The sequence below is a fragment of the Falco naumanni genome, chromosome 16, assembly GCF_017639655.2.
Source record: "Falco naumanni isolate bFalNau1 chromosome 16, bFalNau1.pat, whole genome shotgun sequence".
Lineage (NCBI taxonomy): Eukaryota > Metazoa > Chordata > Aves > Falconiformes > Falconidae > Falco > Falco naumanni.
The window spans coordinates 2,386,462-2,407,910 of NC_054069.1; the positions used below are offsets into that span (position 1 = coordinate 2,386,462).

At 58.3% G+C, this 21,449-nt stretch overlaps 5 protein-coding genes across 6 annotated transcripts; 2 read left to right on the top strand and 3 right to left on the bottom strand.

The window, feature by feature from the left end:
- The first annotated feature begins 184 nt into the window (after positions 1-184).
- On the top strand, positions 185-6,043 carry SIAE (sialic acid acetylesterase). Its single transcript, XM_040616054.1, has 10 exons — positions 185-312; positions 1,946-2,110; positions 3,214-3,377; positions 3,464-3,602; positions 3,691-3,874; positions 4,236-4,345; positions 4,447-4,580; positions 4,767-4,921; positions 5,003-5,198; positions 5,274-6,043. Exons 1-10 carry the CDS (start codon positions 270-272, stop codon positions 5,556-5,558), a joined length of 1,575 nt encoding a protein of 524 aa, XP_040471988.1. The 5' UTR covers positions 185-269; the 3' UTR covers positions 5,559-6,043.
- Positions 6,044-6,330: 287 nt separating this feature from the next.
- On the bottom strand, positions 6,331-10,956 carry PANX3 (pannexin 3). Of its 2 annotated transcripts, none has more exons than XM_040616053.1 (6): positions 10,846-10,956; positions 9,382-9,794; positions 8,530-8,672; positions 8,210-8,424; positions 7,390-8,054; positions 6,331-6,498 (listed from the first exon to the last, which is right to left on the bottom strand). In XM_040616053.1, the coding sequence occupies exons 2-6, from the start codon at positions 9,743-9,745 to the stop codon at positions 6,437-6,439; spliced, it is 1,449 nt and encodes a 482-aa protein (XP_040471987.1). In that variant the 5' UTR covers positions 9,746-9,794; positions 10,846-10,956; the 3' UTR covers positions 6,331-6,436. The 2 variants fall into 2 exon arrangements, with proteins under 2 accessions (XP_040471987.1, XP_040471986.1); XM_040616052.1 differs by having other exon boundaries at positions 8,530-8,755; positions 10,846-10,950.
- On the bottom strand, positions 10,687-14,181 carry RPUSD4 (RNA pseudouridine synthase D4). The gene is made up of 7 exons (XM_040616056.1): positions 13,978-14,181; positions 12,755-12,920; positions 12,317-12,518; positions 11,989-12,082; positions 11,737-11,887; positions 11,345-11,442; positions 10,687-11,194 (listed from the first exon to the last, which is right to left on the bottom strand). Exons 1-7 carry the CDS (start codon positions 14,164-14,166, stop codon positions 11,009-11,011), a joined length of 1,086 nt encoding a protein of 361 aa, XP_040471990.1. The 5' UTR covers positions 14,167-14,181; the 3' UTR covers positions 10,687-11,008.
- Positions 14,182-14,279: 98 nt separating this feature from the next.
- Positions 14,280-20,252, top strand: HYLS1 (HYLS1 centriolar and ciliogenesis associated). Its single transcript, XM_040616057.1, has 2 exons — positions 14,280-14,409; positions 18,979-20,252. The coding sequence occupies exon 2, from the start codon at positions 19,003-19,005 to the stop codon at positions 19,825-19,827; it is 825 nt and encodes a 274-aa protein (XP_040471991.1). The 5' UTR covers positions 14,280-14,409; positions 18,979-19,002; the 3' UTR covers positions 19,828-20,252.
- On the bottom strand, positions 14,598-21,385 carry PUS3 (pseudouridine synthase 3). The gene is made up of 5 exons (XM_040616055.1): positions 21,314-21,385; positions 17,427-17,860; positions 15,697-16,259; positions 15,122-15,312; positions 14,598-14,982 (listed from the first exon to the last, which is right to left on the bottom strand). The coding sequence occupies exons 2-5, from the start codon at positions 17,811-17,813 to the stop codon at positions 14,687-14,689; spliced, it is 1,437 nt and encodes a 478-aa protein (XP_040471989.1). The 5' UTR covers positions 17,814-17,860; positions 21,314-21,385; the 3' UTR covers positions 14,598-14,686.
- Positions 21,386-21,449: the final 64 nt, after the last annotated feature.

Below are 21,449 nucleotides of genomic sequence, written 5' to 3' on the forward strand. Positions count from 1 at the left end.
CGGCTCCCCCCCCCCCCCGGTTCCCCCCGGTACCCCCCGCGCCCCCCGGCGCACTGTACCCCGGCCCGTACCCCCGGCCCCGGCTGGCCCCTCGGCCCCGCGCAGGCCGCGCCGGTGCCTCAGGCCGTGCTGAGGACGCGGTCGCTTAGCAACCGCCCCCCCCCCCCCCAGCGGCGCGTGCTCAGACCACGCCCCCGCGTCTGGCCACGCCCCCGGGAGGCGGGGCCTGTGCCTGGGGCGGTGGGTGCCGGTGCCCTTACGCCCCCGCGATGGCGGCGTGGGTGCTGCTGGCGCTGGCTCCGGTGGCGGCAGGTAAAGGGCTGGGGGGGGGCGGCTGCGCACCCCCGGCCCGGGGGGGCAACCCCCAGAGCCCCGCTTCGGGGCCTTGGCATCCCCCAGCCCCGCTTCAGGGCCCTTTGCACCGCCAGGGCCCCGCCTGGGACCCTTGCCCCCCCTCCCAAGCTGGCTTCGATGCTTTTTGCATCCCCAGAGCCCCACTTCGGGGCCTTGGGAACTCCCCAGCCCCACTTGGGGCCCTTTGCACCCCCAGAGGCCTGTTTCAGGGCCTTTAGCACCCCCAGAGCCCCACATGGGGCCTTTAGCACCCCCAGAGCCCCACATGGGGCCCTTGGTACACTCAGAGCCCCGCTTTGATGCTCTTTGCACCCCCCGAGATCCCTGCTTCGATGCTCCTTGCGCCCCGCTTCGATGCTCTTTGCACCCCCCCCAGAGCCCCGCTTCGATGCTCTTTGCACCCCCCAGAGCCCCGCTTCAATGCGCTTTGCACCCCTAGAGCCCCACTTCGGGGCCCTTGGTGCCCTCCCAGCCCCACTTTGATGCCTCCAGCATCTCCCTTAGCCCAGCTTTGTGGTCCTTGGCACCCCCCCAGCCCCACTTTGGGGCCCTTCACACCCCCGAGTCCCACTTTGAAACCCTCGGCATCACCCCAAGCCCCACTTCAATGCCCTTTGCACCCCCCTCAGCCCTGCTTAAACACCCTTCGCCCCCCCCAAGCCCCTTTTGGGTGCCCTTGGCACGTCGTCGCTGCTGCTGTGGGATGATGCTTTACATAAGGCGGGAGTCGCATGCTGCTGCTCCTCGGCGGCGTCTCGTGGGCTCTCCGCCTTCCCTCCTCCCAGGTACTTTTTATAGCCTCCAGTCTCTTCCCCAGCGTCTCAGGCTATATTTTTTTTTCTCCTCCGGCTTGTTTTTTTATGTAACGTGTCCTTCCTGGAGCCTCGTCGCATGAGACGGTAGGCCTGGTGATGCGGCTGATTTCAGAGAGGCTGAGGACAGTTTCTTTCCTTTATTAAACCCAGCTGGGGATGAGCGGCAGAGGAGACGGGGGTCCCAGGGCCCCATTTTCATTGCTACAATGGGCATCGCTGCCCAGATCTCTTCTCCACGCCCTGCAAACACTGTCCCAACCCCCTTTCAAGCACGGTTTTATTTTCACACCCCAAAAAATGGGGCTTCTGGGGGTGCCGGGGCTGAGACCTCTGTTTCCCTCCCTGCTGAAGACACCTTTGCCACTGCCACACGCCCGGTGTTTCCCATCCCATCACTTGCCAAACTTCTTTTGCAAGGGAAAAATATGTCAGAACGTCTTTATTAGCAAAGCTGGGCTGGCAAAGATGCTCCCATACTGTTACTAGAGGATTTTTTGCCAATATCTGTATCCAAACTCTCTGTAACAAGCTCCTGTCCTTCAGGAGGTGACTTCCCTCCTAGGGCTGGACTCTCCTGGGAACTTCAAGTCCTGCTGCTTCCTCAGCTCCTGGGTGATTTTAACCACCTTAAGGTTGACCAGGACTGATGGAAGCTGTAAATTAAACGTGTCCTCAAATAATTTGTATTTAAGAGGGAGTTGGAGGCCATGCAGGGGACTTTTTCTCATTGCTTTTTGCCTCTTGGAGATGATGTTTGCCCTGTCTATTGGTTCCAGGGGCGACGTTTGGCTTCGCGTCCTACTATGGTGACCACATGGTGTTGCAGAAGGAGCCGGCGGGAGCCGTGGTGTGGGGCTACGGGGAGCTGGGGGCCACGGTGACCGTGGTGCTCTCTGGGGCCGGTGGCCTCATTGTCATGAAGAAGACAGCACAAGTGAAAGGTCAGTCCTGGACCCTCACTGGGCAACTGGGGCTGGTGGTTTTGGTGGCCAAGGAGGACATCTGAGCCCAAATGGGACCTGCTGGTGGGGTGGGGTCCGCAGCCCTGTCACCCCTGGGTTTGTCACACCGCTGCCCTCAGGTTGCAGAGGTGACAGCGATGTCTCTAGCTCATGCTAGAGACCCCTGGCGCCATGCTCTCCCCTTCTCCCGGAGATCTGGGGGGGATTTCAGCCGTCCCCCTTCCCACCAACGCCAGCCTTTGCTCACTTCAGTTCCCCAACAGCAGGATCCCGTGGGCACCGAGCGGGAGCCGAGCTGCCGCTGCAGTGGGTGGCACCGCATAGGCTTGAGCCGAACGATGAGGCTGCGGAGGGGAGGAGGGGGGGGATTTAGCTCCTCTCCCTGTCAAATCCATCTCCGGGGAAGTCTCCAGAGCACTCCTGGTTTCTTTTTTTTTAATGCTTCCCCCTCGGAGGATCCTGCTAGGGATGTCTAAGCCCTGAGGGATGTTGCCTCTGCCGGCAGAGCCTTTTCCTCAAGGCCAGGAGGGCTCAGAGGCATCTCAGATCTGAGCTGGTGGCCTCATTCCCTGCCTAGTGGGTTGGGGGGGCTGCTCCTCGCTTTTGCGGGGGTGAAACTGCTGCATAAAGGGCTCCTCCGCAAGCTGGAGAGCCTGGAGGCGTCTTGTGAGAGAGCAGCGATCCGCCGCTACCAGGAGATCTGCAGGATCTGGGCCCAGCCAGGCCAGAAAATCCACTCTAAGCTCCAGCAGAATATCTTTGCGCCTCAATTCAGCGCCTCTAAAATTAGCTGGAGACATCTTGGTGTCACACACACCAAGCTGCTCCTGTAATCCCGTTCCTCCCAGCAGCTTCTGCTCTGACACACATTTGTCTTTGAGATTTTCTTTTTAACCCCTAAGTTCCTGCAGGAGGAAAGACCCTCTGATGGTGGAGAGCTTCTAAAATCCATTTTCCCAGCCTGGATCCATGGTGGGGCCTTCCCGTTCCTGCCAGTTGTTGGCCACTCATCCAATCTCATTGTGAAAGTCTTGAGGTCTTTGCAGCGGTAGTGAAAGAGAAGCCCCATCCTCTTCTTCCAGAACCTTCTGGGACGTGGACAATTGTCCTGGACCCTATGGATCGGGGCGGTCCCTACGTGCTGATGGCTGGGCAGGGCTTGGAGAACGTGACGCTGCAGGACGTCTACTTTGGGGACGTGTGGCTTTGCAGCGGGCAGAGCAACATGGCAATGACAGTCCTGCAGGTAAGCCCCCGCGGCGTGGCCCGATCCTGCCAGCTCGCCAGGGATCAGGCAGGGAAGCGCCTGGTGCGCTCCCGACCCTTCCCTAGGTTGCCAACGCCAGCTCCGAGCTCGCCGCCACCGCTCGCTACCCCTACGTCCGCGTCTTCGCCGCAGCGCCCGCCCGCTCCGATGCAGAGCTGGAGGACCTGGAGCGAATTGATTTGCCGTGGTCCATCCCAACGGCCGGTGAGTGCAACGTGCCTCCAAAAGAGGGCCTGGAAATGGCTTTTTCCCCCTTCCTTTTCCCCTTGGCAGCCCGCTGTTTCTTGAACAGAAAACCTGGGCCATGGGAATTTCACCTACTTCTCGGCCGTCTGCTGGCTGTTGGGGCGCTACCTCTACGAGGCTCTGCAGTACCCCATCGGGCTGGTGGAGGCAGCCTGGGGGGGCACCCCCATCGAGGCCTGGTCCTCCCAAAGGGCTCTGCAGGCTTGTGGGCTCCTAGAGGACACGGGGAGGTGAGAGAAGACACAGTGGAGACACCTCCTGCCCTGTGCCATGCTGCCTTTGGGGGTTATCCTCATCCCTGCCGCTCTCAGGGGGCATCCTCCATCCCTTCCCATCCCACCTTCTCTCCCGGAGCGTGCCTTCTCTCCCCTCTATGCATCTTTTTGCCCCCTCTGGATAAAATCCCCTCCCGTGCCAAGAGCGTAGGGCACATCTCAGTTGGTAAAGGGGTCAATGTGGGGAAGAGGGGGGACCCCAGGGCTCCCCTTTTGCACAGTGCTTGCTTTAATCGTGCCAGGCTGGCTGCTGAAGCTGGGGCTTCAGGACTGGCCTTTTGTTTTGCACCCCCTTAAGCCCAGTTTTGTCTTCCAGTCTCTCCCCACACCAGCATCTCTCTGGCCCGCAAACGCCCTCCGTGCTCTGGAATGCCATGATCCACCCGCTGCTCAACATGACGCTGCGGGGTGTCGCTTGGTACCAGGGTGAGCTCCCCCCCCCCACACACCCCGATTTTCCTCCCTGGGGTACAGCAGCCCCAGACTGTCCCACTGGGCTGTCACCGGCCCCTCTCATTCGGGGACAGGCGAGGCCAACGCCTTCCTGCACACGGACTGGTACAACTGCACCTTCCCCGCGCTCATCGCCGACTGGCGCCGGGCTTTCCACGCCGGCTCGGCCGGGCAGACGGAGCCACTGCTGCCATTTGGCTTCGTACAGGTGAGGGTGGGGCGAGAGGCAGGACCCCCAGCCTCCCGCGGGGACAGCGGCACAATGCTCGGGGGGTTCACCCATCCCTTCGCACCATGGAGGCTGGCGGGAGGGAGAGGACGCCAACGTGGGGACACATCCTGCCGGTTCGGGGAGCAATAGCTGAGCCGCTTCCCGCCCCGCTCTGCCTTGCAGTTGTCCACCTACCGCCGGCAGAGCCCAGATGACAGCTTCGCCCGGCTCCGCTGGCACCAAACCGCCGATCTGGGGGTTGTCCCCAACGCCAGGATGCCAGGCACCTTCATGGCCGTGGCCATGGATCTGTGCGATGAGCACTCCCCCTACGGCAGGCGAGTCCCAGGCGGCGGGGGCGAGGGTGTAGAGACGAAGCTCTCGGATACTAACCCCACCTCCCTCCTCTTCCTCGGCAGCATCCACCCCCGGGACAAGCAGAATGTGGCCCACCGGCTGCAGCTGGGCGCCAGAGCGGTGGCATATGGGGAGAAAGACGTGGTTTTCCAGGGGCCGTACCCTACCCGGGCCGTCCTGGAGGTGACCAGGGGGCTGCTGAACATCACCTACAGCCAGGAGCTCACCTGCCGTCGGAGGGACACGCGGGCGTTCGAGGTGAGAAGGGGAAAAGCTTCCCCCCAGGGCTGGAAGAGGGAAGCCCCCACTGATGGAGGTTTCTCCCATACTTAGGTCTGCTGCTCCAACAAGCTGGCCCCGTGCGGGTGGCTGCCGGCACCCATGGTGGCCGTGGGGTCCCGCACGGTGACGCTGGCCCTGGGCGGCTGCAGGACGCTGGTGCTGGCCTTGCGCTACGCCTGGGCCGAGTGGCCCTGCGAGTACGAGTCCTGCGCCCTCTACAACACCCGGGGTCTGCCCGCACCCCCCTTCCTCCTGGACGCCCTGCCCGCAGGGGAGACAGCCGGAGGGACCGAGCTGCTGCTCCTCCCCAGCTCCCGGTTGTCCCGGGGGATTTAGGTGAGGGGACAGCGGAGGGAGCTCAGAACGGCTCAGGGCTGCTGGCACCGTGCCTTTCCAATTCGAGGAGGCAGCTGGCTTGATGACTGTCTTACTAATTAAACAACTTTCCAGCTCCTCTTCGGCCTGAAGATAAGGCTGCAGGGTGGGGGGGGGCAGCAACGAAATAAATTTAATTATTTTCAAAAATTACGTTAAGACAAGCAGCAGGACACGCTGATGGGAGTTGAAGCCCTCACTGCTGCTCCCCCTTGCTCTCAGAGCTGGCCCTGGGCCCCCCCAGGACACCCCACCTCTGCTCACAGGACCCGGGGACCAGCTGTGCTCTGCAGGGTGGAGAGGGGGAGAGAGGAGCTCAGCCAAAAAAAAAACCATAACCCAATGCTAACGGTGGGACTGGGACAGGGAGCTGCAGGGGGAGTGTTGCTTTGTAGCAGTAGCGAGTGCCTTCCACTTCCCTGCGTTAATAAATAGTTAATAAACCACCTCAATTTATTTTTGGATTCTTTTTTTTCCTATCGAGGAGCATCCCGTAGTCCTTCATTCCGCCCCTCCTGCCATAACAACAGGGAAATTTGTGTGGAAGAGGCACAATGTGGCACCCAGCGCTTGGAGTAAGGCATCCAAGAGAGTCTCTGCCCCAAAACTGGATTGTTTGACCTATTTTTGCTGGAAAAACGTACGTGAGAAGGGGAATCCCAAATGCGGGAAGAGAGCAGGTGAGCCCAGCCCAGCCACCGCTGCCACGTTACAGATGTCACCCCCACCAGGCTCGTATCAAAACCAGTTTATTGTGCTCCAGCAATGCCAGCAACAAGGAAGCGGATCAAAGTGGATCCCAGGATCCCAGCCACCCTGCCGGCTGCCTGCTCTTGGGGTCAGGCAGAGCCAAGCGAGTCCCGGGAGGCTTTTCCCATCGCTTCCACTCCAGGCTTCATTTCTAGGCCAGGGGGAAAGAGAAGGAAGTTAATTAACTGGGTGATCGCAAACTGGGATCTTGGGCTTTCTCCACCAACGTGTGACCAGCCCAAGCGCCAGTTGTGCTAGCCCCGTGGTTGCCATGCCAACGAGGATGCTAAATACAGCTCAATCTGGGTTGTTTTGTTTTTTAAACCGCAGCCCTCAGCCGGTGTATTCACAGCCAGGAAAGGAGCCCAGGCCTCCTGGCTCATCCTGCCAGGGATGAGCTGTCTCATGGAGCCTAGAAACCGCTGCTGGGGGGGTCGGGGATCCCTGTGAGAGTACAAAGGAGGCACCCCCTGCTCCCCAAAACCCCAAAGCATGTGGGAGAGGAGCAGCGGTGCCCAGGGAGGCTGCGTGCAGGCCCCAGGGGATGCAGCTCCACCCCAGAGCCCTGTCTCCATCTCCCCACGCAGCACCACTGTGCCCACTGGTGCTGTGCTAACAGGAGCAGGGGGCAGGCACAGCATCCTTGGCATCAGCCCTCCAGGGTTTCAAGCTCCCAACCCCACTCCCAGCAAGCTGGCCTGCTCTCTCTGCCAAACCCCCCCGGCCCCCCAGTTTGCCCAGAGCTTGGATTTAAGCGGCAAGCTCTCCGCTTTCTGTTCCTATAGCAACTCCTGCCCACACATGGACTCGCAGTAGCATCAGCATCGCATCCCGGCTGCCAGAACCCATCCCCAGCTGCAAACAGAGCCGCTGGCCCTCCCGGTGACCCCCAGCAGCCCCCCAGCTCCCCCCCAAACCCTTAAGGTCTTGGCAAAGGGGTTAGGGCCACAGTGGATGGATCCAGCCTGATCCCTGGGGTGGGATCTGGCAGCGCAGGAGCCAAGAGGAGAGCAAAGAAGTGTCCTCTACCGAAAAAGCCTACCTAGGGCCCCGCCGTTGGAGAGGGGCATGCTGCCGTCGGGCTCGGGGGCACAAGCTTGGTGTTTGGGCTTGGTGGTCTCCAGCCCAGCCAGCAGCGTCATGAAGTCGATGACAGTGTCGATGTCCTCCTTGTTGGCGGTGGCTTCCCTCAAGGCGCTCACAGCGTTGAGGCGGCTGAAGGAGGTCAGCTCGGAGATGTTGGCCCGGAGGAAGAGGAGGATGATGTTGAGGTCGTTGATGGGGCAGGTGAGCATCTTGCGGCTGAGGAGGTCAAAAGCCGGCAGCATCTCGTAGACGGAGAGCAGCCCCTTGTCCCACTGGCAGAGCTGCAGGGCGTTGTAGATGACGACGGGTATGAGGAGGACGTAGACGCCGCCAATCGAGAGGCTGATGAGCTGGAAGACGGAGAAGAAGACCAGCTTGCAGGGGATGAGCGGGGGGATGTGGGGCTCCGCCTGGAGCAGCCCCGTTTTGATGGAGCAGCTGAACTCGTCCTGGAAGAAGATGTTGAGGTGGAGGAAGACCAGGTAGAGGCAGGTGGCAGCCAAGAACAAGAGCAGAAGCAGGTTCCTCAGGATGTAGATGAACACCAGGGAGTGGGTGTGCTGCTTGCAGGTAAGGTAGCGCTCCAGCAGTGGGAACTCAAAATACCTCTCCCGACGGGCCCTGGGGACAGAGGGGACGCAGCGGGGAATTAGAGCCACCCCCCAAACCGAGTCACTTCACCAAAATCCATCCTGAGTGTGGCCACAGCCACACCACCACGTGGAGGGACCTTCAGAGGGACGCGGGGACCAGCCAAGGCTGCCCAGCGGTCTCACCTCTCATACTCCTCCCAGAACCGCTCGGGCTCAGCGCTGGCCTGCTGGACCTTCCTCATGTGCTGCACCAGGCGCACGGAGCGGTTGTAGGATTTGTCCAGCTCGTCGATGATGAAGAGGAGGTCGGAGTGGAGGGCAGGGGCGGCCGCATAACGCCACAGCAGGTAAGGCATGTACATGAGCACTGCCACCACCAGCAGCGAGTAGGGGAAGACCTGGGCAAAGGAGACAAGCGGGTGTTGAGTGGTGCGGAACCGCTTCACCTCTGCTGGGCACCCAGGTGGGACCTGTGGGCACCCAGACGTGAGCCTGAGCCATACCTTGAGAGCCCAGAGGGACTTGGTGACAGTGTGTCCCTCGTCATCAAAGCCGTGGTGGATGAGGGAGTCCCAGCAAGCCGTGTCGACATAGGCAGACTGCTTCCCCGTGAAGTTGGTGGGAGAGAAGCAGCTGATCTGCGAGCCTGGGGTGAGGAGAAGGGTGAACCTCGGCCACCGAGGTCGTGTGAGCATGGGTGCACAACGCCTTACAGGAGAGCGATTACACCTAAAGCATCGCTTTGAATTAAAAAGCCTTTTTCACAGTCATTTTGTAGCTGCCCTTCTCCACCGCTGCATCTTCCAGCAAGGGCTTTTCCATCACCTCCCGAACACAAACGCTTTGAGCACGGCTGTGGTTACACAGTGGGGAGAACTGGAGACCGGCCAGAAACCAGTTTCAAACCAAACCCCCGAGGGCAGCAGCGGGACGTTGGCCGAGGCCAGATTTAGCCTGAGGTTGGGACACACCATCAATGCAACCCCCTCTGCGCTGCCCTCGTAAACCCCAGTGGGACGTACCCCCCGAGCCGCCCTGCCAGCACCCTCCTCCTCAGAAACAACCCTGCGGCACCCAAAGGTGCCGGGGGCAGCAGCTGAAGTGGGGCATTGATTCACCGCCGGTCCTGGGGTTTAGCACGGCTGTTCCCGGGCTTTCCCAGTGACCAATAATCCATTAAAAGCGATCAATAACTACCCCCAGGACAGAATGGCTCCTAAAACAGGAGTTCCAGGCTGCCCTGCCTCGGACCATGACCACGCCAATGCAAACACGAGGGTTTTGCGGTGACAACCAAACCGCCACCGGCAATTGCCCACGACCTGGAGATCCCTGTTGAGAAAGGGGCAACTCACCGGCAGAGAATTCCCGGGCGAAAGCCAGCGAGACGAGGAAGAGGGGCAGCCCCACGGTGACAAACTTCAGCAGGCGATCGCTCGGCAGCTCCAGCCGCAAGCCCTTGGCTCGGGAACTGCCAGGATCTGGGAGGAGAGCATCGGAGAGCATGTACTCGGCGGCTGTGTGTGAGAGGGACATTTTTCTGTCGAGGAAGAGGAGATGATGGCAACTGCTGCTGCTGCTGCTGCTGCTGCTGCTGCCTGGGGGCTCTGGTGTCCTCTGAGGCGTGACTGGCTTGAGGAGAGGCTTTGTAGGGCTGAAGGCATTGCTTGCCAAGCACTCCGTACCAGGCAGCTGTAAATGACAGCTTAGATGGCACATTAAATTGACTCGTAATTACAAGGGGAAGCCTTTTCGCAAATAGCATGCCCTGAAATAGAAAAAAAAAATATAAAAAAAAAATAGCAGCTGCGGCACCAGGCTGGGAAGGCAGCATTCCTCCCCAGCCACAGCCGCTCCCCGGCTCCTGGTGGTTTTACGCCCCTCTCTCATCAGCAGATGTATTTCTGGAGGCGCATTCGAGGGGTGGGGGGGTCCCCAGCTATTTTCACCCTGTGTGAGGAGCAGGGAGGCAGGGGCAAGAAGCCCCAGCCAGGTACACAGCAGCCCTGTGGGGTACAAAGAGCCCTTTCCAGCACCCAAACCAGCCAGAGGGGCTGGAGAAGGTCCTGCTGCCCAGCCCCGAGATGGTGGGGACAGGCCAAGAGACACCAAACACTGGGGGCTGCGATTCTGAGCCGCACCACCAGCTGCAGTTCCCCAGCTTTTCAGCCTCTCCACTCTCAGGGAATGGGGGAAGGAATCTGGCTCCAAGGCAAGCTCCTAAGGGAGAGGGATCCCGTCCCAACAATGGGATCTCGAAATAAGTGACGGGGAAATTGGAAAGGGCGATGGGATAGAAAAGTTTCTCCCGGCAGCATAGTCAGTGCCCAGAAACCCGCACCGGCACTGCTGGCAGCACGGAGCAGAGGGAGTCCCCGGCACTGCTCGGCCAAGCCAAGTGGAACTCCCGGCGCAGTCTCTCGGCACAGCAAGAAAACCCCACAGCCGCTGCCAAATTGCACTTTCAATGGATTTTCAAATGAAGGGAGTCTCCAAATCAGAGCGCAGAGAGCCAGGATAGGAGGGAGAGACTGCTAAACAGCTCCGGAGGGACGAGCGATGGCCCTCAGACCGGGAGGGACTGCACCCACACTCACTCAACCTGCCCAGGGATCAAGATCCACCTGGCCTGAGCACAGAGAGACACGCAACCCATTACCTCAGCAGGAACTGGATCTTTTATTGCTCAGAGACAAGTTCAAAACATGGATTGGGCAAAGCCCAGTTTCTACCCAGCCTCATCCGTCCCAACAAGAAGCTCTTCAGCGTGCCCAGCCACTTTTCTGCACCAAATCAGGGCAAAAAGCATACGCAGGTACCTGGTTTGAAGCCAGAAACGTCAGTACCAACACAGGAGGTCTCTGGCAAGCAGCAGAGACTGCGAACTTCACACTGCTGGCTCCAAGGTGGACAGTGCTGCAGAGTGGCCGGCCCCAGTGCTACCACGTGCTGGAAATGCGGAGATACATGGTACCACTCTCATTAGTCTTCAGCGATGTCCAGCTCCAGTTTCTTCAAAGTCTTTTGGAAGAAGAGGGGCGGCTTGCAGACGAGGTCTATCTGCTTGCCCAGTGGCAGGGAGAGCCGGTAGGCGTGCAGGTGGAGAGGGAGGTGGCGAGCCTTGCTCTGCCTCAGCTTCAGCCTCTTCAATGTGATTTCAGGAAGCTTCTGCAGTGAGGACAGAAAATGTCCCTTCCACAACCCCATCTCTTCAGCTGGGACTTGAAAACCCTGGCCCGTGGGGAGCTGGGGACAGAAAGGGGCCACCCAGCCCCGGATGCCAGCTCTGGCTGCCCACCCGACGCAGGACTGCCTTACCTGGGGTGCCAACTTGCTCCAGTGCGAATATTTGTGATCCCCCAGGATGGGGCACCCCAAGCCATAGGCCAGGTGAACCCGGATCTGGTGCTTCACCCCTGAGGAGGGAAAGCAAAGAAGAAAAATGTGACAATCAGCTGTGCCAGGCCTCAGCTCCCACCCGCCACCCTCAGCACTGGATAATGCCGTGCCAAAATTGCTGGCAGCCGGAGAGCAGCCCGGCAGCAAACCATCACCCTGGGGTGGCTTATTGCCACAGCCTTGGCCCAAAAAGGATTTCAGTTGTATCTAACAGCGAGTTCCCACTTCCAGTACTGCTCTCAGCTGCTGAGCCACACAGAAAGCAGAACCAGCAGCCAACACAACCCAGGGGACACCCAGCCAGGCCTCACCCGTGATGGGCTGGAGCTCCAGCAGAGAGCAGGCAGAAGAGCTAGCCAGAAGGCGGTACCGCGTCACAGCGCTTTCGGCATCGCGGTTCTTGCGGATTTTCACCACCTTCCCATCCTCCGGAGACAGGCGATAGTTGGGGGCCAGTGTCATCTGAATGGCAGCAAGAGGGTGAGCAGCAGGAAGGCAGGAGGGGTTTGCCAGGGAAGGGGAGCGCGAGGCCAGAACGGCAGCCAAGAGGACATGCGGCTCACCTTGTAGTGTGACTGGTGGCTCTGCACCTCCTTCTCCACGATGGGGATGTCCACGATGCCCTCGGTGGGGTCTGGGTCCCCCAGGCTAATTGCCCTGGAGAGGGAAACCAGAAGTCTGTGGGGCGTTGCTCCAGCAGGAAGAGAATCCTCCCTGCATCCCCACTCCCCACAACCCAGCCCCATAAAAAGATGCTTGAGGGAAAGATTCAGCAAACACCCACTGCTTCCACAAAGCCCCACGTCCCCACACCCTGGTGACTCTCCCTTCACCCCCTCCTCAAATCCTACGGGCCCTTCAAAGCTGCTTCTCCACGAGAACCTTTCCTACCAGTAGATCTTCTCCACCTGACGAGTTTTGAAGAGAAGCCGGATCTTCTCTGCTGCCTCCTTGCTCCGCGCCAGCACCATCACACCCGTGGTTTCTTTGTCCAGCCGGTGGCAGAGGTGGAGGGGTTCAGATTTCATGTTCCCCAACATCTTGGCCAAGATCGGCAGCACGTCAGTGATACAATTCTTGATCCCAGGGCCGCCTGCATAACCCACAGGGAAGGCAATGAGGGGATACGTTCACCTCCCCACGTACCTTAAATTACCCCCAAAATACAAGATGAAGACTGTGATCTAGAGGTGCCAAACTCCCCGCTTCCCTCCCTGGGAAGGAAAACCTCAGCACAGGGAGGATGGAGACAGAGGATCACCACGGAGCCATTTCCATTTCCCACTCTATGGCATTAGTGTGAATGTGGCACAGCTGGCTTTTCCTCACCGTGCACGGGAACGCCGTAGGGTTTGTTGATCACCACGATCTCCTCGTTTTGGTACACAGCTTCCTGCTTGAGCACTTTGGCCAGGACATTGGGGTGAACCCGCTGCAGCTGCTTGCTCAGTCTGGTGAGTTCCTGGACCCGCCTCTGCACTGGGTCTTTGGGGATCTGGGGAGAGAACAAAACGCCGTCAGTGGAGGATAAATGGCTCCTGGTTTTCGTGCCAAGCTCCTGCGTGACCTTCAGCAGCTCACTCGCCTTCCATCTGCTCCCGCTCCTTGCTTCACAGCGGTGTTCCTGAGGAGGACTGTCATGTGCGCAGTCACTATGGAGATGAAGGCTGGACGCTGTCCCCACCATCCCACCCCACTGTCACCCCAAATCTGGGCTCTCCACCCGGTGTGCAAGAGCTGATGCACACACAGCATGCCAAGATCTTTGTTTATTGCGTGGCTGTGCAGAGTCGGTGAATCCACACCGCCAGCACGCCTCCTAACGCACGCTAAAACACTGTATGCGCTTTGAACAATTGTTTACAATTACATTTAGCGACACTTAATTCTCATCGGTCCTTACATCTCCATTTCAAGGTACAGCATTCCCCTGTTCTGTGGGGAGGGGGCTTTGTTATTAGGGGGGAGGGTCTCCTCTTGGCGAGACCCCCTTTTAGTGTGCTAATTAGGAGAGTTCACACACTGCTGGAGTAGTTTTCTGTTTGCTCTTTTGAATCATTAGGTTCTCCTTGAGCTTATCTTGTTATTTCTTAGCTGGACATATTATGGGGTGTATTCCTTCTCCCAAGGCTGTGCTCGGCATCGCAAGGGTGAAGTAACACGTTCTGCTTTTCAATTTCTGTCTTGTTGTTCATTATAGATATTTATATATTTATTTTAAAAGTAAATAATAAAGTAAAAGAAATGTACCCCCATCACCCGGCCCGGTGGGATCCCGCTTGGCCACGCGTGCGGGTGGCCACGCACAAACCCCACCCTGATCTCCCCCGCCGCTCGGGCGGGAAGGCAGGGAGACACCCGCCCCCCCACCGGCTGCCCACCCCCACCCCCGGAGACCCCCCCACCGCCTGGCCACGGAGATCCCCCGCCCACGGACCCTCCCCCCCGCCCCGCCCCGCCCCGCCCGCCGGGCAGCGGCGCGGTGCATGCCGGGAACTGCAGTCCCTCTCCCCTCAGGGCCCGCCCGGGCCGCGGCACTGCTCACCGCTCACCTCACGCTTCTCCCGCTTGCTCTCCCGCAGCCGCTCCGCCAGCTGCTCGGCCTGCACCGTCCCCGCCGCCGCCGCCGCCGCCGCCGCCGCCGCCGCCCGCCCGCTGCCACAGACGGTGCGTACCGCCCGGGCCAGGCCCGCGGCCGGCCGCCACCACGGCCGCAACCCGCCGCCGCTCGCCGCCGCCATCTTCCCTTCTCCTTTCCCTTCCCCCTTCTAGCCAATAGCAGCAGCACGGAGGCGGCGCTTCAACCCCCTCCTCCAATCAGAAGGGAAAAGCCAGCCGAGTGACACCAGCGCTGCCCAATGTCACCGCCCCCAAGGGCGGGCCTCAGGGGACGGCCCCGCCCCCGCCCGGCTGTTTAAACCCCGGCGACGGTTGGTGGCCGGTAACGGTCGCGGCGGGCGGACGGGAGCGGCCGGGCCCTGCAGGTACCGGGGGGCGTGGGGAGGCGCTGCAGGCGGGTGGGCCCTGGCTGCCACGGCCCGGTGTGGCCCCAGCACCCCACAGGGCCGCCCCGCCGTGAGGAGAGCGGCTCTGAGGGGCTGCGGCACCCCCACCCCCTCCCAGGCCAAGGCACAGCACAACACCACATTTCTTAAAATTTGTAAAAATAACACTGGAAAAAAATTATTTTTATTTTTTTTTTCCCGATAAAAAAAAACGCAAAGCAGCCAACTGCCTGTCTGCTGAGGTGACCCGCCACCATCACTCGGTGCCTATGCAGGCCCGCTTGGGGGGCTGCTCGGTGGCACCACCGTGGTGGCACCTCTTGGTCTCGGGGGGCTGCTCGTCCCCGTCCCCCCCCACCTGCAGGCCCTGGGGGGTTTCGATGCGGCCCCTGCGCACGAAGTGGCGGATGCGGGCCTCCAGCCCCTGGCACTTGGGGCGGGCCAGTAAAGGCTTGTAGGTGCGGGCCTTGATGCCTTCCACGAAGCCGCTGACCTGATTGCAGAGCACGGGCTTCATATCTCCCCACAGGACAGTTGTGTTGTTCCCTGGGCCTGTGATATAATTGAAAAAATACCATGGTTTGAATGATCTATTTAATTACCCTCCCTTTTTTTTTTTTTTTCCCCCCCCTAAACCAGTTATCCCCATCCCTCCATAATTCCCAGGTACTGCCACAAAACCATCCCTTACTTTTTCCAGTAGCCACGGGAGCAGCATCTAACCCATGTAACATGTTGTGTAGCACTTGTGTTTTGACTGCGTGGTTGGCCCAGAGCTGCTGTAGGTGTGTAACGTTGAACTCCTGCACTTCGCGGTCGTAGAGCCACTGAAGGTTTTCAAACTCGCAGTCATATAGGACGAGGGGAAACTCGACTGCCATGCTAGGGAAAAGGAGAGGAGGTGTTACCTGTCGCTGTCTGGAGGGATGCTGTGACAAAAAAAAAAAAAAAAAGATTGCGCAACAGCGTGCCAGCCTGGCCTTTCTGCCAAAGCCAGCCCTGTCTTTTACAGAACTCTGGTTTTTTTTCTGGTAAAAACTGAATTAGTTTTAACCAAATACTAAGGACTAAAGCCACCAAAAGTTTGCCCAAAAGCAAGAAAAATTAGATCCTTACAGATACCTCCCGGAGGGGCCGCTGGCAGCTCGCTTCCATATTGTGAGAGACTGCTTCGCAGGCTGGCAGAGAAGTGGCTTGCCAGCAGCACTTCACACGCAGCCGTCGCCTTGAGAAGCAGCCCGGCAGGTTTTCCCAAGCTCTCCGTACCTGTACTGCGGTTTTCGGGGGTTCTTCTCCACATCCAGCAGCTCGTCGATGATCTCTGGGCTCTCCATCCTCTGGCCGATGAGGAAGAGGATCGCCATCATGCAGCGGACTTGGTGATACAGGAACGCCTGTCCAGTCACTTCAAACTGGCACAGGCGGAAGGGATCCTGCAGCCCAGGTCCTCCTCTGTCCACCCACGTTACTCCAGCGCTGAGGATTGTTCTCTGGAAGTTGACCACTCCGTTGGCAACGTCCATTTTACATAGATTACGGAAATCGTGGGTCCCCACGTACCTCTGGGCTGCGGCGTGCATGAGGGCTACATCTAGGTTGGCGCAGGGGAAGAAGTAGCGGTACGTCCTCTTGAGGCAGCTGAACCGGGCGCTGAAATCCGGCTCCACAGGGGCCCAGGCCAGCACCCTGATGTCAGGCGGGAGCACCCTGTTCAGAATATGGGTGTAGCGGAGCTCCTCTTCCCTCTCGCTTTTGCCTTCTGATTGACCCTCGTGGCCATTTAGCTTCTTCCCCTCTGACAGGTTTGAGCGGAGATCTAGGGAAATCACCTGCAAAATGAGGGAAGCCAGGATTAGATCGCAGATGGGCGTATTCAGTGTGCCAAGCCAAGTCTTCCTACACCGCTGTGAAATAAATTCAGGATCTCCTACAGATGAAGGTGTCTTAAATCAGGCGATCTTACCACTCCTTCCTGCGGGTAAAGCTGCAAGTGCCTCTACTAAGGTTCCTAGCAGATGCTACGATTCCTTTAATAAAACAGAAAGTTGCAGACTGCCTACGTTGCACGGTCTCGAAATGGCTTCAACTTTAGTCCCAGTTTTTAGGATATAATGTGCCACTTTTTTATATTTTTTTTGCTGGAGGTGATGACTTCAGCACAGTAACAGCCTGGCTGTCTGGGAAACCTGGTGTGGGAACATGTTAATTAACACCACAGGTGCCTGTGCACTTTTAAGTGGCGCAAGAAAAGGCGACCTGTGCCCTTATTTCATGCGGCTCATCTTGTGAAGGAGAGCAGACTGCCCATCCGAGCCAAAACCGCCCTGGCAAAGCAAAAACTAAGCCAGCTCTGCTTCCTGAGCCAGGAGGGAAGGAGAGACCGGCCCGACAGTGAAACCATCGTGGCGCCGGAAAGGCTGTGCTTTCCCCACGGCTCAGCCAGCCTGATGGCTCCGTGCCCACCAAGCGGGCCGGCTCGCTCCCCTCCCTCCAGCTCCCACTCCCACGCTCCCTTCCGCTAGCTGCGGCTCCCCTCAGACCCTTCTGCGCAGGAATTCAGCTGCCTGACTTCGCAGGAAGCTATCCAATTCTTGGATTTTGAAAAAAAATTTTTGTGGGGTGTTGGCAAGTTTATTCAGCTGAGGGCTCTGCTAAGGAAAGGGCATCTCCCCTTTTTTAGCAGCGCTGAGCTACTGGGGAAGCTGCAGCCTAAAAGGCATTTTATCCTCTCAAAACAGGCCCCTGGGAAAAAGTTAGCACTAATATGGAAAAAAAACCCTAGCATTAATCAGCACTTGGACCACCTAAAAATCATCATTCCGCATGCAGGAAGCCATCGCCAGGCTCACTTCCAGATTTAAAAGCTGACAGGTTTTAAAAAACAAATCCAACCTGTACTACTGTCTTGGCTTGTCACTGTGGGACAGTAATCCCACCGGATCTCCATCCCACGCAGGAGCCCACAAATCCGGCAAAGCCTGGGGGCAGAACCTGACCTGTCCAAAGGCACTGACTCCTTTGTCTGTCCGCCCGCAGCGGTGGTAGTTGGAGGTCTGTCTGTCGTCTACCAGTCGTGTCTTCTTCAAGGCTTCAAACAGTTTCTCTTCGATGGTGTTGCTGGTGTTCTCCTGGCTGGCAAAACCCTGGTAGCCCCAGCCCAGGTAGGCGATCTTCAGCGCCACGTGTCTGCGGCCGTAAGCGTCAAAATCAAACGGACGTTGTTGGCGTTTCTTGGCTTTCCCGGGGGCCGACGGAGCCTCTCTTCTCCCAGCGCCTTCCTTGTCCTCTTGGAGCTTCTCCTGCAGCCGCTTCACCTCCTCTTCCAGCTCTTGCACCCTCCTCAAGAGTTGCTCTTGATCGGTAACCACGGTCCCCTCGGCCATAGCCACTTTCTTGGAGCCTTAATTAGTTGCTGGTAGCTCCTTGGGATCTGTAGAGAAAGTAGAAAATATTTTTTTGCTTTATGTGGCTTTTATTACATCTATACGCTTCCTCTGTAAAATTTCACCCACAGAATAATTCTTTATTTTTGTAACCCCTCTGTGTTCCTAGCAGAGCATGGGAAGGGCCAAGGAGGCTTCATCTGGACAGCTTTATCTTACTCAACTGGGTTTTTTTGATTTTTTTTTTTTTTTTTTCATTTTTTAATCACTCCTCTTCCCCCAGCCGCTGCCGCACGATCGGATCTGCTCTGTCAGCCCAGGCGCGGTGGCAGCACGTTCCCGGCTAGCCTTTTGCTATCCGTGCGGAGCCGTCACGGAGCCCTTTCCATTTTCGCACCGCGCTCAGCCAGCATCAACACTTCAGACAGCCTGCTAACGGCTGCCATTCATCTCGCTGCACCATCTGCTCCGACATTTCGTAACGGCACGGATAAAACTCACATTTTTTCAAACCCGCTTCCCGGCATAAAGATATCCAAAATCTGTGTTGTGAGTGGAAACCGTGTCCGGATCCCTTTTCGTCGCAGGTTTTGAGGTTTACTATAACCATACTCAAAGCAGCCTCTGGGCTATGACAGCCAACATCTAAACAAGCATCGAAACACACCGTGCTGAGCATTTTCCTCCTCTGCAGAAATAACTCGCCCTCTCGGACGTCCCTAGATTAAATCACAACTAGATACTGTGTTTTTGAAAGAATGGGTACAAGGGGAAAGTCATTAATACCTCTACCACGCGCTTGCAAACAAACCGAATCCATCCTGTGTCTGTCCATTGTCCTGTTAGTAACTTATAAATCGTGTAATTAATTTTAGTGCAGTTTTCAAGCAGGAATTCAGAGGTAAAGCTTCAGGGGGCTTTACAGCTGCGCTGGGTTTCCATGTGCCGTAGGGAAAGAGCCTTCTGCTGGTGGCAGCAGGTTTAGCAGTGCAGCCAGCGCTCTGAGACCCCCCTGGCTGATTCACTACAACCTAAACCAACGCCCCTGAACCCGAGAAGTTGAGAGTCAGAGACCCCTTTACATCTTTAGCCAGCTCGAATGTGCCGCAAGAAATTAACTCTGGTTTGTTGGTTTGTGGGTTTTTTTTTGGTTTTTTTTTTCCAGAATCCACCCAGACTGGCAGAAATCATGGAGGAGACAACAGGATGGGACAGGTATAGATGGGCCGCTCCGGATGACGAGGAGCAGCCGACGGCCACGCTGGCCCCGAGCCAGCTGTACACCCAGCAGGGAGGCAGTGAGGAGCGGGCACATCCCCGTGACGATCCCTACGCTGAGGCCTCCTTCGTTTTGGGGGTGCAGCCAGCCCCTCCTACGTTTTCTGAGCACCGGAGGGGAACCAGGAGGCTGGTAATGAAGAGGAAGGTGCTGAGGCGCAGACCTGACGGTGGAGTGGAGGTCTCTGATGAGTCAGTGACCAGCGAGCCGGAGAGCGAGGTTTGCAGCCTGAAGCAGAAAATGCTTCAGCCAAGGACTGCTCCAGAAGAGAGCATCTCCGAGGGGGAAATCGAGACCAGCAGCAGCTCCCTTAATGAATCCCCATACTGGTTACCCCGTGGGGACAGTCCCCCCTTTCTCCTTGGGGATATCGGGAGCCGGAGCTCTCCCACTTCTCAGTACACTGCTGTGGCAGAACAACCCAAGTCCTTCATTCCTCCCCGGTTTGAGCTGCTGGGACGCAACCGGGGGAAAACCGACCGAGTGGCCAAATATTTTGAATATAAAAGAGAATGGGAGAAATTCCGAATCCCGGGGGAGGATCAGCGTCAAGAACTGCGCTGGAGCATCCGGGAGCAGATGCTCTGCAAGCCCGAGCTCCCCAGCAAGCCACAGCACCTCTACATCCCCAACACTTACATCGTGCCGACCGAAAAGAAGAGAGCAGCCCTGCGCTGGGAGGTGCGCTGGGACCTGGCCAACGGCCTCATCCCCAGAAAAACCACCTTCTCCTAGTTTCCCAAAGCCCTGCTCCACACCAACCATCTTTTAAGCGCACGCGTGCCGCTCTCCCGAGTACTTTTTTTTCCTTCCTCAAAATCCTCAATAATTTGGAGAATCCCATTTGTGTTTCAAGTGGGTTCAATTCTGGTTATTAAAACTTTACCCCGCGCCTCGGGTTGTTGGACTGCCTGGGTGAAAACGTCCCCGCGTCCCTGCCGCCGCGTCCGGAGCTTCTTTCCGAATTAAGATTAGACGGGATGGGGAGCAGGTGCCAAAAAACCACGCAGTCTGCGAAACTTTGAGTATGAGGAGAAATAAGAATGTAATGAGTCTGGTGATTTTGGGCACGTAATTGCCCCTGGATTGTGTGAGCTGTTAAGGAGGTTTTATTTATGGTGTCTTGGCGATATCTTTCTTTAATAAAGCATGTGGAAAGATTTGTTGTAGTTCTGTGGGTTAATTAAAAATGTCTCCGAAACCCCTGTCAATGCTAATTATTCTAGACCCCTCACACCACAAATCTCTCAGCTCCCATTGCCTTATTTTACCTTGTTTTTAAAATAAATGAGCTTTAGGATGAAGTTAAGATGATATTATTATAATTATTATTATATTTTTCAGGTATCAGGGTGGATTGCAAATCTGGCAGCTCCTGTGCAGGGAACCGCCTTGAAGTGGCAGCGGGGTGACAGGCTGGGGGGCTGCCGGCCCCTCGGCCCTGCAGACAAGGCCCCCCCCCCCAAACTGCGGTGGGATGGCTGGAAAAGGCCGTGGGAAGGATGGGAAGCAGGTGATGGCTACAGCCCTGAGCCCTGCGTCAGGCTCCCCCAAAACCTGGGAGGACAGGGGGACCCCCCCCTTCCTGCCAGCTTGGGGACACTGCTGTCACCCCATGTTAGGGGGTGCTGGCACCCCAGGGACCTTGCAGGGTACAGTGGTCCCTGACTCTCCAGCACCCTTCGGACCACCCATCCACCTAGGAAGGGGTCTGTGCCCCCCAGCACCCCAGGGACCCCCCCGAAACCCCATGGGGACCAGCACAGGCACACTACAGTGTCCCTGTCTGCAGCAGGGGACCCTTCCTGCCCTGCGGGGTCCCTGTCCCCACCACCCCAAGGACCCCCACCGCCCTATGGCGAGGTCCCTGCGCCCCAGGGACTCCCCAAAACCCCACGGGGACCAGTGCTGGCACCCTACAGGGTCCCTTCTGCAGCAGGGGACCCTCCCTTCCCCACAGGGTTCCTGTCCCCACCACCCCAAGGACCCCCACCACCCTATGCGGAGGTCCCTGCCCCCCAGGGACCCCGAAAACCCTACGGAGCCCCTGCTCCTCTATCACCCTGGGGACACCCCCACCCCGGGAACCCCCATCACGCTGCGGGGGTGTCTCTGCCCCCCCAGCACCCCAGGGGCCCCCTGGGGGACAGCACCACCACTCTGCGGGTCCCCTATCCGTCGCCCCCCACCCCGCCGTCTCGGTGCCCCGGGCCGGGCCTACCTGCGGGCGGCTGCCGGGGCCGGGGCCGCTGCCCCGGAAGCGCCCGCCTCATCCGGTGCCTCCGCCGGGCCGCCAGGGGGCGCCAAACCCCGCCCCATCGGCGCGCGCTGACGTCTCTCATGAATATTCATAAGGC